Raw genomic sequence first — 14,364 nt, 5'->3', positions numbered from 1 at the left:
ATGAATGGTGAATGATATTAACCTCTTATTGTTCAGGCTATTCAATACCTTAGCAATGAGAGTGTTACAATGAATATATCTTTATTAGTTGTCAGCAGTTCTTATGAATCTTACATTGATTGCTAAAGTTTATGGAACTTATTTTTTATGTACCCTTACTACTCTAGGATTGTAAGGATTTACGTCCACCCATTTATTGTATGTAATGCATGCGAATTAGAAAAACGCAGCTTTTATTTCTACAGCTCCTATGCAGAGATATGCGTAGTCATGACAGCAGACTACAGACGAACTCTGTGTAGTCTGAGCCTGCTGCCATACACAATACTTGCCAACTTTTGAGAAGAAACAACATGGAGATTTTGAAAAGGGGGCCTGTGAAATGGTGCAATATTTATTACCTTTTACCCACCCCATTTGTATTGAGCGGGCCCATACATATGGTATTTGGATTACAAGTGGTACACATAACCCCTTTTATTACATCTCAAAACAAAGACTGGTCTCGAATCCCTAAAAGAGAACCTGTCTGTAGTTTCCAGCATATTAAACTTCTACATTATGTCTCCACCAGAATAATGGGTGGAGCCATGGTTTGGCAGTCTTGAGTATGAGGAAATGCCTCCAGCAGGTGATTGGCTGCCTCAGACGTGCCCTCCTTAGGTGGGCCTCCTGGTTCATCCTTCCGGTTCCCAGGAACACACACTGTTGGAAGTGATATCTACACTGCTGCATCGCCCGCTACTGCTGCTGTCCAGCCAGCTCCTCCAGCATCTCCTAACCAACAAATGCAGCTGGAACAGGCACTGGCACTAAGACAGTGGCCGCTACAGCTGCTGACCGCCCAGCTCCAGGCACTGAATCTGCGGCCGCTACAACTGCTACTGGCCGCACAGCACCTGGCAGTCTTGGGCACAGCCGGCCACCACAGCGCAAGGCGGGGTGGGGACTCACACCACTGTCCCCCGCTGGGTCTCTGCTGCTGTGTTCTGCACTGTGCGCCATGGTTGTCAGCTGCTGCTGTCTTTTAGATGGGGACAGAACAGCACAGACCACCAGCCAATCGGTATCTAGGGGCGTGACCAGTGCTTAAACTTCGGCTAAGGCCGGTCAACCCCTAGCGTCTGGTGGAGACAAGATGCATCGGTACCCATTAAACTGCCTACACCAATGGCACACTCAAGTCTGTTTCCAAATCTTGTTGTTTATAACTAACAAAGGCACCTTTGTTAGTTATAAATTCCCACACCATATGCAAATGACAACCCATTGGTCTGATAGGCGGACTGTATAGTCTCTGCAGCTGATGCGGAGTTTGTTCCTAACCCCAGCCCTCTGTCAGTGCCAAGTGAATGATGCGACAGGACAATCGAATCTCATAGATGGTACCAATATGAGATGGGCATATAATAATTGGCACTGTAATTTAAGAAAAATCTAGTGCTCCATAGAGCAGAGGGACATTGCTTCAATATAATAATTGGGTCACTTATGAAAACTTTGAAAGAAAAAAAAAGAAGAAGAAAGGAATAATTTTTTACATCCACATGTTAGGAAGGGATTGAAAATTGGACTGAGAAAAATGTGTCCTGTTTTGAAACTACCACATGATAGATAGCTGGAATTGCTCCTTGTTGGAGATCTAAATTTGTTACAGTTGTGTTCTGTAAGAGACATCTGATAATGTGAATGTTACATAAACTATGATGTTACTGCAGTTTGTATGTTATAAATTGTATTATGCAGCATTTGAACGCTCAAGATTCTCATTGAGATATTCTTTTTCTCCGCAGTGCGTCTCCATGACAGTATTTCAGAAGAAGGTTTTCACTATCTTGTTTTCGACCTGTAAGTATTTACTTAAAGGAAGCGTCTTCTCTTTCCTCAGTAATCTTAGAATACATGAATTGTGTAACTCGGGTTACATCTGCACATTTTAAATTGCTTTATCCAACTGCCTGTCTGTTGTTTTTTTTTCTTCAAAACTTTACATTTCGACATTTTTTGCTGTCTTGCTTACCAATTTTAAGTCTACAATATAGTTACATCATGTGTAAGGCTGAAATAAAGACATAGGTCCATCTAGTTCAGCCTATTACTCCCCCATGTTGATCCAGAGGAAGACAAATAAACCTGTGAGATAGAAGCTAATTTTCCTCACTTTAGGGGGAAAAAAATCCCTTCCCGACTCCAATATGGTAATCAGAATAATCCCCGGATCACCGACCCTTCTGAAGTAATCAGTGACTATAAAATGTACTTATTAAACACCAGATCCAGTGACTCTCCCCGGTCCAGTCTAGAACTTACCTCCTCATAGAAGCTGATCAGGTTGGTTTGACAGGAGCGATCTCTCATAAACCCATGCTGATACTGAGTTATGCGACTATTATCATTGAGGTCCTCCAGGATGGCATCTCTTAAAAACCTCTCAGACATTTTAACCACAATAGAAGTAAGTGAGGCGGCTCTGCACTTCTTCCTGGGTTATGCTTCATGTATACGGGACGAGTGTCAGCTAAACGACTGTATAAATGCTGATCTCGCCGCTAGTTGTTAGCTCTCCTGCAGAGCGTTTAGACAGGCAGATTTTTGCATTTAGACGTTACAATTATCACGCATTTCATTAGTTTGAATTTTGCACGATAATCGTCCTGTGTAAATGGCCCTTTAGACTAGTGATCTTTAATAGAGCATTTACTTTATCGTTCTGCATTTCACCTGACATTTCATTTTCCTGACAACTACAATTTTCCCCTTTTTGAAGGGCCAACACTTTCTGTTATAATCTTTTTACAGTTTTTATATAGCTGAAGAACAGCTTAGGGTTAGTTTTGCTCTTTTTGGCAATAAGTCTCTCTGTTTCCACCTTTGCTGCTTTTATTTTCTTTTTGCATAACTTATTTTTTTCCTTTATAGTTTCTCAAAGCTTCTTCGCTGCCTTCTAGTTTTAGCAGTTTCAGAGGCTTTCTTTTTCATATTTTTCTTGTCCCTTTATTGAGCCACATTGGATTTCTTCTATTAAGGGCTCCTGCCCACGGACTGATATTTGTGGTGGGCTTCTGCTTGCAGATTTGCTATGGGAAATTGATTCTTCCTCCACACTTGCGGAAACCAACTGCGGTTTCCACAAGCGGAGGAAAACTCACAGCATGCTCCATTTTTCTGCAGATTATGCGTGGACTGCTTCCATTGAAGCCAATGTAAGCTGTCCAACCCACGGCCCTTCCGCATAGTAATTGCGGCAAGGTCGTGGATTCCACGGGAAAAGCAGGAGTTAAAAAAGAAAAAAAATCTGTACTGCGCATGGCCGACGGCGCGCCATGCGATCCATCCGCAGGACAGATGCAACTGAAAGCCAGCAGGTATGCGGACGCTGCTGCTGGCAGGGATGGATTCTGCTGCGGGATTCCACATCAGGAATCCAGCCCTGCAGTGTGCAGAAGGCCTTACCCTTTTATTCCTCTTTGGTATGTACTGCTCACAGTGAGTATTTAAGATGTTTTTAATCTTTTCCCATTTATTGTTTGTACCTCTATTTCTGAGGTCATTGTCCCAGTCAATAAGGTTAAGGGCATTTCTGAGCCGGTAAGACTTTGCCTTTATAAAATTTAGCATTTTTGCAGCTCTCCGATTAAACTCCCTCTGAAGTACAAGGTTACATTTTATTATATTATGGTCACTATTTCCCAGGTCTTCCCCGCCCCACAACCTGCACCCCTGTTATTCTGTCAGGTCTATTAATAGTAAGTCCAAAATATCTGTTCCTCTACTTGGGTACTGTACAAGTTGGGAAAGGTAATTATCTTTAGTCATTGATAAAAACTCATTTCCTTTCCGAAATCTGTAGATTTTGGCTTCCCAGTTTATATTTGGTTAGTTTAGGTACCCCATAATAATTCCCTCATTGGGATTTGCTGCTTCATCTTCATTAGTAATAGATTTTTAGCAGCTTCTGTTATTTTTGTTGGCCTATAGAAAACCCCTATGACGACTTTATTATTGGTTTTCCCGCCATGTATCTCCGCCCATAGGGCTTCACATGTTCATCTCCTTCAATATATAACTCTACGCTATATGGGCTTTTAACAGTGCTTTACATAGAGAAAAACCACACCTGCTTTCCATTTTTTTCAATCTCTTCTGAACAGACTGTAACCCTGTAATTTAACTGCCCAGTCACAGCTTTCATCCAATCAGGTCTCAGTTATTCCCACTATATCATAGTTTTCCTCAGAGATTATTACTTTGTTCGTCAACCTTATTGGGCAGACTTCTAGCATTAGTCACCATACAGTTTAAAGGTTATTTTTAATTTTACTAACCCTTATCATCGCTCCCACCTTCTTTTTATTACTTAGTCCCAGATCACTGTCTACACTATCTTCCCCTCTATCTCCAAGTTACACCTTCCCCCAAGTCTCTCGTTTAAACACTCCTCCAACCTTCTAGACATCTTTTTCCCCAGCACAGCTGCACCCTCCACATTCAAATAAAGCCCATTCCTACGGTAGAACCTGTAGCTAACAGCAAAGTTAGCCCAGTTCTTCAGGAACCCAAACCCCTCCTTCCTACGCCAACTCTTGAGACACTTGTTTACCTCCGTAATCTCCCGATGCCTTTCTGGTGCCGCACATGATACAGGTAGTATTTTTAAAAATACTACTTTGGAGGTCCCTCCCCTAAGCTTACATTCTAGGTCCCTGGAATAATTTTTAAGGACCTGCAATTAGAGATGAGCGAACGTACTCGGTAAGGCCGATTTCGCAATCGAGCACCGAGATTTTCGAGTACTTCACTACTCGGGTGAAAAGATTCGGGGGGCGCCGGGGCGTGGCGTGGTGGAGCAGGGGGTAGCAGCGCGGAACAGGGGGGAGCTCTCTATCTCTCCCTCCACTCCCCTCTGCAACCCCCCGCTCACACACGGCGCCCCCCGAATATTTTCACCCGAGTAGTGAAGTACTCGAAAATTGCGGTGCTCGATTGCGAAAGCGGCCTTACTGAGTACGTTCGCTCATCTCTACCTGCCATATAACTCTAACTTTGACTTTGGTAACAATTTGCTCTGTGACTGCTGGGTCCTTACCAGTCCCTTTCAGTAATCTGTCACCCTGATTCATGATGTATCGAACTAGAGCACCAGGGAGACAACACACTGTTCGACGATCTCAATCTTTGTGGAAAATTGCCATATCTGTCCCCCTAATAATTGAGTCCCCCACTACTATGACCTGTTTAGCTTGCCCTGGGCTTTTCTTTCCCTTCTTATTGGAGCAAACATGCCCCTGGCAGTCATCTGCCAACTTTGCAAACTTGTTGAGGTGTTCCAGTTCAGGACTAGTCTCATAGTCTCTTCCCTCTACCACTCATTTTGTCATCCAGCTAGCTGCCTGATCATCCTGTACTCCCAAGCTACCATCCACCCCCACATCTACTCTAGCAAGTGTATACTGAATGAACAGAAAACTCCTTTTCATAATCTTGATGTTGCTTGCTGCTCATGAAGATCCAGAATCTGGTCTTTGAACCATGCAGCTCGCTCACATTTTGTACAGTTTAGGGTTAGTTTTATTCCATTTGGCCTAAAAATACCTGTTCAAGGACTGTGTTCATGGCACAAGTTGTACACTGGATAGCATTGTTAGTTTTGGAGCACATTCTAAGTGGGGTTGGTACAGAGAAAAATCAAGTAATTTTATACAAGTTTAAAATAACAGTAAATGGATATTATTGACTACCTTCTAAAGTCCTTCGAATCTATAGTCGTCCAATTTTAAGTTGCACTTAAAACAACCACACTTTAAGTCAACCGCACCTCACAAGCCTTCGCACTCGGTCTTTTGTTTAAGTAGCTCTCAACAGTAGTATCTTTTCTAATGAATCCTCTGTTTGGAAATATTCACGTAGGAAATGGAAGTTATTCACCTGCAGAGTAAAAAAAATATGTGAGCTGTTTCAGGCATATTGTATTATTTTGAAATATTGACTGGTTTTATTACAGTACACTCTAAGGAGGTTAGTTGGAAGGACTGCAGTGATGGAAGATTATGTTGATCTGTGTCATTTGTGGGATCTCTGCTAGTGTGTTCACCTGGAAGTGAATCATATATTACTTCCGTAATATATTATTTTTGATATCAGAATGAGACTCCATAATAAAGAACAGATGTTTCCTTTAACATTGGTCTGTATTCTGCCTATGGCACGGTAGACATAGACTGCTCAAGAACGTGTTCCTACTGATGTATTGTAAAAAAGCTTTGGGGAACTTGAGTACCCTCTGCCACACTGCTTGAAGGTATTGCATTACTTTTGTTGGCTACAGTTATTTCAATTTTGCAAATATATTAGCGAATTGCTGCATGAAGTAGAAATTCTCCAACATGTCCTGGAGACATGTCTGAAGATCACATTAGCAAAATCTTTGATTAGTGTCGCTTGTCATGATCGGCCAGGTGATAAAATTCGGGCCAATTTTTGCAAATTCGGATCTGGTCAACCTAACTCAATATTTAGCAAAAATCTGCCTCGAGGAGGTGGTGGTTGTGCTTCCTCAATAAACATTGCTCACTGTTTAGCACTGTTGCTTTACAGTGTTCGAGTCCTAGATTCAAAACTCATCAAGAACTAAATCTGCATGGACTTTGAAAATTTCCATCCAGATGTTGCCCTTGGTACCTAGAACTTCAGCACCACAAGGAAGTAGTTCTGTTGTTCTAGGTTCTTATCTGACCAAGGGCATCATCTATATGGAGCTTTTATGGTAGAAATAACAAGTGTGGTGGCTCAGTTGTCAGCATTGCTAGCTTGCAGTGCTACATTTTTAAGTTCAGATCTGACCATGGACAACATTTGTATAAAGTTTTTCAAATTTCATGAAAATGTCATTGACATTTAAACCCTAGCACTTCAGCACTTCAAGGCAACACTGAGCCACATTCATTTAAGGGCATCACCACCTCCATCTTTTCATTCTCTTCCTCCTCCATCACCTTCTCCTCCAACATTAGGGACCTTCTGGAGATCCAATCAGTGAACCTGATTTTACTCCCATTGACTTTAATGGGCTTTCAACCATCACATACAGGTAGTATGGGTTGGGTAAGAACAGATCTTGAAACAGGTGCAGGCCTTTGAGTTTGAACCCACATTTATCAGACTTCCGATTTATATCCTTTGGATATGCCATACAAGACTGAGATTGGTATGCCACTTTATAGAGATTTTCCCATTATTTAACCCCTTAATGCCACAGGACGTGAGTTTATGTCCTGGCTGGTGGGCTGTTCTTAACCTGTTACATGCCACGATCAATGTTCATTGCGGCATGTAAAGGGCTCACAGAGGGAGAGGGTTCCAACTCTGACGTTATCGGCACTCTGCGATGTAATTGCGGTAGGCGATGGCTTGCCATAGCAACTGGATGCCATTCACTGGTGTCCAGGCCTGCCATGGCCTGTTATCGCTATAGTGAGCGATAATGCATTGCAGTGCATTATTATAGCGATCAGAGCTTTTATGGTTCAAATCCACCACAGGCACATAAACAAAAAGTAAAAAACTAAAAAGTGTTAAAAAGAAAAAAACAACACTTTTTTAAGCACATTCCCCTGTTTGTGGGTAAACAAAAAACAAATTAAAAACCCCACATATTTGGTATCATCGTATCCGTATCAACCTGTACAATCTACTGGAGCAAAATATTTATCCTGCACAGCCAAAAGATGTAACCCCCCCCCCCCCCCCCCCCCACAAAAATAGAGACAAAATGCTTACTTTGTTCCTTTTGCCTCCCAAAAATGCGCAATAAAAGTGATCAAAAAAGCTGTATGTACCCTGAAATAATACCAATAATAACCACAGCTCATTACACAAATAAAATCCTTCAAAGAGCTTCATCCATGGAAAAATGAAAAAAGTTAGCAGACTTAGAATGCATTAATTTAAAAAAATATTATGCAAAAATGGAAAAAACTAAAAAACGTAATAATTTTTCTAGCGTTGTAGTTGTAGCAGCCTGCAGATAAAATGTATTATGTCATTTATGCTGCATGATTAATGCTGTAAAAAAGAAAGAAAAAAATGTCAGCATTAATGTGTTTTCTCTCTCTGCCCTCCAAAATGTTTTCCAAAACATATGTACCCAAAAAATGGTACCAATAGGAAAAAAAAAGTTTGATACACAAAATAACAGACCTCATATGGCCATGTCGAAAAATGTTGTGGCTTTTGAAAAGCGGAGATGAAAAGAATTGTCATGTCCTTATGACCAAAGTAAGTCACGTCATTAAGGGGATAAAACTGCTCTACATCCACTCTGTACTTTTGCTACTTACATGTGACTACTGCAGCCAATCACTGGCTATAGAATGTCGCTGCTGTGGTCAGTGATTGGCTGCAGCAGTCACAAGTCCTGATCAGCAGCAACGAGGAAGTTCAGAGGGACCGTGGAGCAGTTTTAAGTAATGGGAAAACCTGTTTAAGGAATATTCAATATTCCATTGAATATTGTGTCATGTTCGGTGCTTTATAAGCTAGGCAGCTCTGATTTCGCCTTGACTCACAGAATGGCCTGTCACCTGATTTTAATGAAGGTATCTCACTTCCACAACCCTATTACAGATGCCCTATAACGACATATAGATGTCAGTGGCGTTTCCTTTGCTCGAGATCCCCCTTTTGTAAGTTAAGTTACTTTACATGGGGTGCTTATCCCCCGAATAATCACTGGAAACCGTTATATTTGGCCATAGACGTGTACACACAGCCACTGACTGCACCGAGCGAGAAATCCCTCAGTAGTCGTTTCATGTCAGCTCACTGAAACAAAGTGGCTAGTGAGCAACTTATCGCTCGGTGTAAACAGGAGTTGTTCAGTCTTTGAGCAGCTAACTGCCTGCTGACGGTAAATGGAGGCAGGCAGCAAGAGGAGATCTCCCGAGCAGAATGCTTCCTGAAGTTATCGCAGCCCCGTGACTGTGTAGAAGTGTTTAATGCCCTTATATTTCACCGCACAAGTTGGTCTGATTCCGACTCCAGTCGCTTTGATACTTATATTCTTGTAAGAAAACAAAAGTAAAAACCTTTCCCGTTTTCAGTCCAAGCTCTGCTAATTCTCCCCTCCATATGTCTAATGGGATGTGTTCTGTTTGTTTGTCTGCTGGGAAATGTTAAGGGTCCCTCCTGGGTAGTTAATGCCTACACTGAGTCACCATGTCTGTTATCAGCCAGTTTGCAGAACCTGAGAGTTGCTGTTAACGCAGCGCCAGTTGACCCTTCGTGGCTCGCTCTCGTAGAGAGGAACGTTCTGCCACAGACTTCCCTTAGGCTTTTTGCTTTTACTGTTGGATGTTTGATTATATTCTTTTTTTTTTTTTTTTTTCACCCATTTCTCAACAGCCTTTTTCTTTCTTTATCTCTCAGGGTCACAGGCGGAGAGCTGTTTGAAGACATTGTAGCAAGAGAATATTACAGTGAAGCAGATGCCAGGTGAGGATAAATCTGTCACATTCTAAAGGCATGGGAACATTTCTCAATCGTTTCCATTGTTCCTACCTTTCAAGGGAAAACCTCTGGCCTCGGAGACATGCCTTCGGAAAATAACCACTCTCTTCTCATTGTTACTACGTGTGTATGTGTAGCCGTGACATAAACAATCCTTTGAGGAATGAGAGTCAGCAGAAAGTCTGCCTGCGCACAGCTTGCAGTGACTGCGAGCCGCTTTCACTTCACTCCATGATGCAGAAAGTTGTAGATGGTTTTTCACAATAATGTAGCTTTCAGGTATATTACTATATGTAACTTCACTGACATGTGACTTTTAAAGAGAAGCACATCTTCTGGAGTCGCTCTAAGCATTGAATTAGGTAAATGCAAAAATAGTGATTTAACATATAAGTAAATTCTCCTTCGACACAGATGTGTACTGTTAAGAAAATGAAGTAACATATTAGGGAATAACTATAAATTTAGTTATATAGTGTTATTTAATATGACACTAGGAATATAGCTTTATTTTGGGAGTTTGGCCACTAGATCGCCTGTTTGCTGCAGTAATAAATTGAGTGTTAAAGATTTACTCCCATCCTTTAAAGCAGTGTTCCCCAACTCCAGTCCTCAGGGACCGCCAACACGTCATGTTTTCAGGATTTCCTCAGTATTGCACAGGTGATGTAATTATTGACAGTGCCTCAGACATTGCCACAGGTGTTCTTACCATAGGATATCCTGAAAGCATGACCTGTTGTTGGTACCTGAGGACTGGAGTTTGGGGACTCCTGCTTTAAAGTATAGTCATGTGCCATTAGTCTACTGATCGTGTCCGCTGCTGGGCATGTCATGCAGAAGTGGCATCACATGACCGGCAAGAGCCCAGTAGCAGTTGCCGGTGTGCGCTGACCCCTGGGTTCCGCAGTGGGCAGTATTCCGAGGTGGGAGGAATGCAGAGCAGGCTGAAAATGGCTGTATTTCTGTATCTGATTTCAAGTCAAAATCCGCAGTAATAATGCAGATTTTGGCCGGGTTTTTGATGTGGAAATGTTGCTTGATTTTCCGCTGCATGTTAAAGGGTTTTATAATAAAGCCTAATGGTTGTGCAATCAGTGATCAATTCCTCTTTGTTTTCAAGATATGGGTTTGATCTTAATGAATAAAAATAATTGAGTTGGAATCCAGATGCCAACCAGAACAGACCTAGCCGTGCTATTAGCTGAGAAGTGGATACTACATGACACTCCACAGCTAAACAGACTCAACGAGGCTGATTCATTTTATCTACAATCATAGGTTGTAGCAAATTATCAGGACAGGAGAGAGATTTCTGCTTTATTTAGGGCTAATGCCCATGAACGGATTATTGCTGTGAATTCCGCAGCAATGACCATCCATAGACATGCTAGGGTAAATGATTCTTCCCTGCCCACAAGCGGAAATCAACTGCGATTTTCCCCTTGCCGGGTAAGAATCGCAGCATGCTCTATTCTGTGCGGAAAATTGCACGAACGGCTTCCATTGCAGTGAATGGAAGCCCTCCGTCCCGCAATATTCCACGCAGTGGGCGCTGTGGAAGTACTGTGAGAATCCACGTCACAGCCCAGCATTCGCGCGTCATGCCCTGCACTGCACGTGCTCGCTGGCCAAGACGCTCATGGTAGATTCGGAGAAGTGAGCATGGGGTCTCTGTGAGGCGCCGGGTCTGATTCCGCTGCAAGATTTTGCAGTAGGAATCCGACACAGCCGTGGCCATGAGCCCTTAGCTTACAGAGGATTGAATACAATTCTATCCAGCTCAGCAGTGAGAAGTATAAGTTTAGTTTGGTCTGTCAGCCTCTGAATGTAAATAACATTTTCATCTACTAAAGCCGCTTTTACATGGGACGACTGTCGGGCACTTCACGGCCTGACAACTGTCCCAGCGATAATTGCTCCTGTGCTTTTACACATGAGGATCATCGCTCAGTGAATGGAGGTGGAGCTGGCCGGAGATCATTTCCACCTGCCTACATTCACAGTAAACAGGCCGTCGTTCATAGATGAATGACAGCCTGTTTACACAGAGCAATGCAGCGGCGGACCAACAATGATTTTTATGAATGCATGAATGATCTGATCAGTCATTTATTGCTGATCGGTATTTCACTGCATGCTTTCACACAGCACAAAAGTCATGCACACTACTCTAATAAGTGATTTGCATGATAATTGTGTTGTGTAAAAGGGACGTAAGAGCAAGTAGGGATCTCAAATATGAATTGATACAAAAAATGTTTAGGAGGTCACTAACTTTTCAACAAACTTCTACTCACTCTATTTGCTAGCCAACTAACAAAAGTGCAAATCACTTTATCTAAAACAAGGTTTTAGCACTAAAAATCACTGTGACGTTGGTGACCACTGGGGGTCTCGCTTCCATCTCTAGTAACAGAGGTAACGAAATGGATAATAGGACTTGGGGGGGGGGGGGGGGTTGTCTCATGCTTCCTATAGAAGTCTTTAGTAAGGAGAGGGGGAAGAGGAGGAAATAATCAGAAGCAGAGACTCACACAGACTGCTGAAGCCAACAGTAAGTGAATTACTGTGTTATAGCTGCTAAAATAGCATCTACACTGCTTAATACTGCTATTTCTGTATGTGTTACAAAGTTAAAAGGGTATTGTGGTTGCTTCTTGTTTTTTTCAGGTTTTCATCTATCCACTGGATAGGTGAAAACCGATAGGTGCCCAAATGCATGGAGCACATTCATTTCCATGGGATTGTCAGAGATAGCCATGTGCTTGAATGTTCTCTCCAGCAGCCCCATTCAACAGCAAGGCCACCACTGCATTCATTTGAGGACCTTCAGGTCCCCAGTTCCAGAGACCGGTGAGGGCCCTAGTGGTTGGACCCCCATGATTTGTCAGTTTCCATCTGTACAGTGGATGCGTAAAAACTTAAAAAAGAAAAACCATTAAGTAAATAAAATAGCCCTCCAAGGAGAAGAATCTACTGTTTTCTCAATGTACAATGTATAGAAGACATCATAGCAGCAGCCTCCACCCTCCAGCTCAGGGAAACTGTAGAATTAGGGATTCAACCTCCATAGCGGAAAACTGGTAAAAAATGCATCATACAAGTCATACAATGGCCAAAAATAGTGTTATTGCTCATGTTCCCAAACGACAGCCTAATCCAAAGAGTCAGGTACTTTTTAAAACTTGTATTATGATTATGCTTTATTTACATAAAATCGGAAAATCCCTTTAAAATATATTGTGTTCAACACCCAGTCCGCACAGCAAGCTGCATCAGACAGTGATGAAATAAAGATTTTTCTATTCTCCCTTCTTTTTAGAGGTTTTAAGATTTATTCTCCGTGCTCCCCTACGTAGGATTAGTGGTAAAACTGATTGGATATGTATCACTTAGGTCATTCGTAATCACTAACTTGATAATTCTGTGCTAATGCTAGCTCCATCATGGCCTTATTTAGCTCTTACCCTTATCCAGTATTTAATATGCACACCCATAGTATTGAATTAATTCTTGTGGCAATTGATCACGTGAGAACAGTGAAAAAAACTGCACACCCTTTACACTACTGCGATGGTGATACACTATAACCAGTACATGGGAATGTACCCCTAGTCATCATTGGAACTGGCAGTTCCCTTATGGACTTCACACAGTCCTATGCCTATTTTAGTCGCGTAAATAGGAAGCATATTTACTCAACTGAAATAGACATATTCCGTGCATATCGTGTTATTTTCACACAGAAACCGCCCCCACCCCACCCCCAAGAATACTCCCATTGACTTCATTGGGCAATAGACTTTTCTATGGGCTGCGTTCTTGTTTTATGCGACTGCATAAATGTGCCCATTTGAATAAACCTAGAAATCAATGGCTTTTACTCATTGACTATTACACATGTAATAAAATATGCGCATAATACGCTGTGTATTTACGCCCGTGTGAATGAGCCCAAGCTGAGAGTTTCTGTGTCGTGGAAAAACGGCTTGCAATTTTTACTACCTAAATCTGAAAAAAAGGGTGAGATCAGAATTGATTTAAAAAGCACATTATGTGTGAATGCGTAATTAGCCAAATAAAGATGTGTTTAAAGTAATTGTAATCTCCAGACACTATGTGAGTAGGTTATTAAAAAGTGCAAGTCATGTGATGAATGACAAGAACACGGCCCAGCTGTAAGCTTGCAGTAACGGCCATAGAGGATTCCCACAGCTTAGATACATGACGAATAAAACACTAAAAAGTCCAATGGGGGGGGGGGGGGGGGCGCTTTCTAGGCCGAATAATGTTGTTTTATAGTAAATAAGTCGTTGGTTATTATTGAATGTTTCACTGCATTATCAATAATAAGTCTGTTATTAATTCACATTTATATTGGATGTACTCCCAAATATCTTATGTGGGTCAGGGGACTGTATGCTAAAAGAATGCCAGCTAAATGTCTGACTAGCCCAGTCTCATAAGGAGTGGAAGATGCCTTTCAATGACAAGTAGGAGGGAAATAATTGGGTGCAGTTATATATTTGTGTGATTTTGGCATATGCTAAATCGCTGACATATTTCTAAGCATGCATACATATTGACTTTGCCAATAAAATACCATCTGGAAGTAAAAGCAAAATGTGCCTTTGGCTGCCAGCTTGCTTTGTATATCGCATTCTGTGTTTAGCTGTAGAGCTTCTTTACATTCTTTTTTATATTGATTTTTTTTTGGTGTCTATAATTAGTAAATTACCTGTATGTGCCAGGTGTTGCCATTATTCTTTGAACAGTTGTTGCTGTGATTACAGCATTCCAACAGAGGGGTATTGCAGTAGTGTTTCCATTCTGCGTTAGATTATTGATTACTGTTAG

The 14,364-nt window shown here is 41.8% G+C and overlaps 1 protein-coding gene across 7 annotated transcripts in view; it reads left to right on the top strand.

The window, feature by feature from the left end:
* CAMK2G (calcium/calmodulin dependent protein kinase II gamma) overlaps positions 1 to 14,364 on the top strand; it is a 287,378-nt gene that overhangs the window by 171,530 nt on the left and 101,484 nt on the right. For all 7 annotated transcript variants that reach the window (XM_066600521.1, XM_066600518.1, XM_066600516.1 and 4 more), the window contains exons 4-5: positions 1,794 to 1,848; positions 9,424 to 9,489. In XM_066600521.1, the coding sequence (XP_066456618.1) occupies positions 1,794 to 1,848; positions 9,424 to 9,489 (121 nt within the window). The remainder of the gene's footprint in view (positions 1 to 1,793; positions 1,849 to 9,423; positions 9,490 to 14,364) is intronic.

The sequence above is a fragment of the Eleutherodactylus coqui genome, chromosome 4, assembly GCF_035609145.1.
Source record: "Eleutherodactylus coqui strain aEleCoq1 chromosome 4, aEleCoq1.hap1, whole genome shotgun sequence".
Taxonomy (NCBI): domain Eukaryota; kingdom Metazoa; phylum Chordata; class Amphibia; order Anura; family Eleutherodactylidae; genus Eleutherodactylus; species Eleutherodactylus coqui.
This window is presented reverse-complemented; position numbering and strand designations above follow the sequence as displayed.